General features: G+C 45.5%; 1 protein-coding gene across 1 annotated transcript in view; it reads right to left on the reverse strand.

Moving 5' to 3' along the window:
* Window positions 1–731, reverse strand: part of LOC114072339 (zinc transporter SLC39A7-like) — a 4,969-nt gene extending 4,238 nt beyond the window's left edge. The window contains exon 1 of the mRNA XM_027910248.1: window positions 534–731. Within this exon, the coding sequence (XP_027766049.1) occupies window positions 534–728 (195 nt within the window). The 5' untranslated portion in view covers window positions 729–731. The remainder of the gene's footprint in view (window positions 1–533) is intronic.
* Between the last annotated feature and the right edge of the window lie 1,322 nt (window positions 732–2,053).

Below are 2,053 nucleotides of genomic sequence, written 5' to 3' on the forward strand. Positions count from 1 at the left end.
TTGCCCCATTTTTGGCCCATTTGTGGCCCATTTTACCCGGGATTTTTAGCCCATTTTTTGCCCATTTTTGGCCCATTTTACCCGGGATTTTTGGCCCATTTTTGGCCCATTTTTTGCCCATTTTAAGGGGGATTTTTGGCCCATTTTTTGCCCATTTTTGTCCCATTTTACCCAGGATTTTTGCCCCATTTTTGGCCCATTTTTGATCTGATTTTTGACCCATTTTTGGCCCATTTTTGATCTGATTTTTGGCCCATTTTTGGCCCATTTTAAGGGGGATTTTTGGTCCATTTTACCCGGGATTTTTGACCCATTTTTGGCCCATTTTACCCGGGATTTTTGGCCCATTTTTGATCCGATTTTTGGTCCATTTTTGGCCCATTTTACCGGGATTTTTGCCCCATTTTTAGCCCGATTTTTGCCCATTTTTGTCCCATTTTACCCGGGATTTTTGCCCCATTTTTGGCCCGATTTTGCCCATTTTTGGCCCGTTTTAAGGGGGATTTTTTGGGGGTTTTTTGGGTCCCACTCACCTGAGCCTTGGTGCAGCCCGCCCTGAGCAGCAGGGCCATGTCCCCCAGCTCGTGGGGCAGCTCGTGCAGCAGCACCGTCAGCGCCGTCAGGACCCCCCGCCCGGGGCCCCCCCAAAACGCCGCCCCCAGGGCCAGCCCGTCCGTGAAGTTGTGGGCGGCGTCGGCCGCCAGGTTCAGGTACCCCGAGGCCGCCATGCCTGGGGGGGACAGAAGAAAATCCATTTTAGGGTCCTAAATAGATCGGGAAGGTCGAAAATTCCATAAAAATCCACCCCAGGGCAAAGAAATCCCATAAAAATCGGACCTGAAATATGAAAATCCCATAAAAATCCACCCCAAAACCACCAAAATCCACCCAAAAACCACCCCAGAGTGAGAAAATCCCACAAAAATCCACCCCAAAACCACCCCAAAGTCCGAAAGTCCCATAAAAATCCACCCCAGAATCTGAAAATCCCATAAAGATCCACCCCAGGGCAAAGAAATCCCATAAAAATCGGACCCCGAATGGGAAAATCTCTTAAAAATCTGCCCCCAAACCACATAAATCGACCCAAAAACCACCCCAGAGTGAGAAAAATCCCATAAAAATCCACCCCAAAACCACCCCAAAGTCCGAAAATCCCATAAAAATCCACCCCAGGACAAAGAAATCCCATAAAAATCGGACCCAGAGTCTGAAATTCCCATAAAAATCCACCCCAGGATAAAGAAATCCCATAAAAATCGGACCTGAAATATGAAAATTCCATAAAAATCCACCCCAAAACCCCCAAAATCCACCCCAAAATCACCCCAAAACCACCCAAATCCACCCCAGAGTGAGAAAATCCCATAAAAATCCACCCCAGGACAAAGAAATCCCACAAAAATCGGACCTGAAATACGAAAATCCCATAAAAATCCACCCCAAAACCACCCAAATCCACCCCAGAGTGAGAAAATCCCATAAAAATCCACCCCAGGACAAAGAAATCCCACAAAAATCGGACCTGAAATACGAAAATCCCATAAAAATCCACCCCAAAACCACCCAAATCCACCCCAGAGTGAGAAAATCCCAAAAAAATCCACCCCAGGACAAAGAAATCCCATAAAAGTCGGACCCTGAATGGGAAAATCCCATAAAAATCCACCCCAAAACCACCCCAAAGTCCGAAAATCCCATAAAAATCCACCCCAGGGCAAAGAAATCCCATAAAAATTGGACCTGAAATATGAAAATCCCATAAAAATCGACCCCAAAACCACATAAATCGACCCAAAAACCACCCCAGAGTGAGAAAATTCCATAAAAATCCTCCCCAAAGTCTGAAAATTCCATAAAAATCCACCCCAAATCCATAAAAATCCCCCCCAGAATCTGAAAATCCCATAAAGATCCACCCCAGGACAAAGAAATCCCACAAAAATCAGACCCAGAATAAGAAAATCCCATAAAAATCCACCCCAAATCCACCCCAAAACCATCCCAATATCCAAAAATCCCATAAAAATCCACCCCAGAATAAAAAAATCCC

This window comes from Empidonax traillii, unplaced genomic scaffold, assembly GCF_003031625.1.
Source record: "Empidonax traillii isolate 1590-97213 ecotype Southwest subspecies unplaced genomic scaffold, ASM303162v1 scaffold3024:size16288, whole genome shotgun sequence".
NCBI lineage: Eukaryota > Metazoa > Chordata > Aves > Passeriformes > Tyrannidae > Empidonax > Empidonax traillii.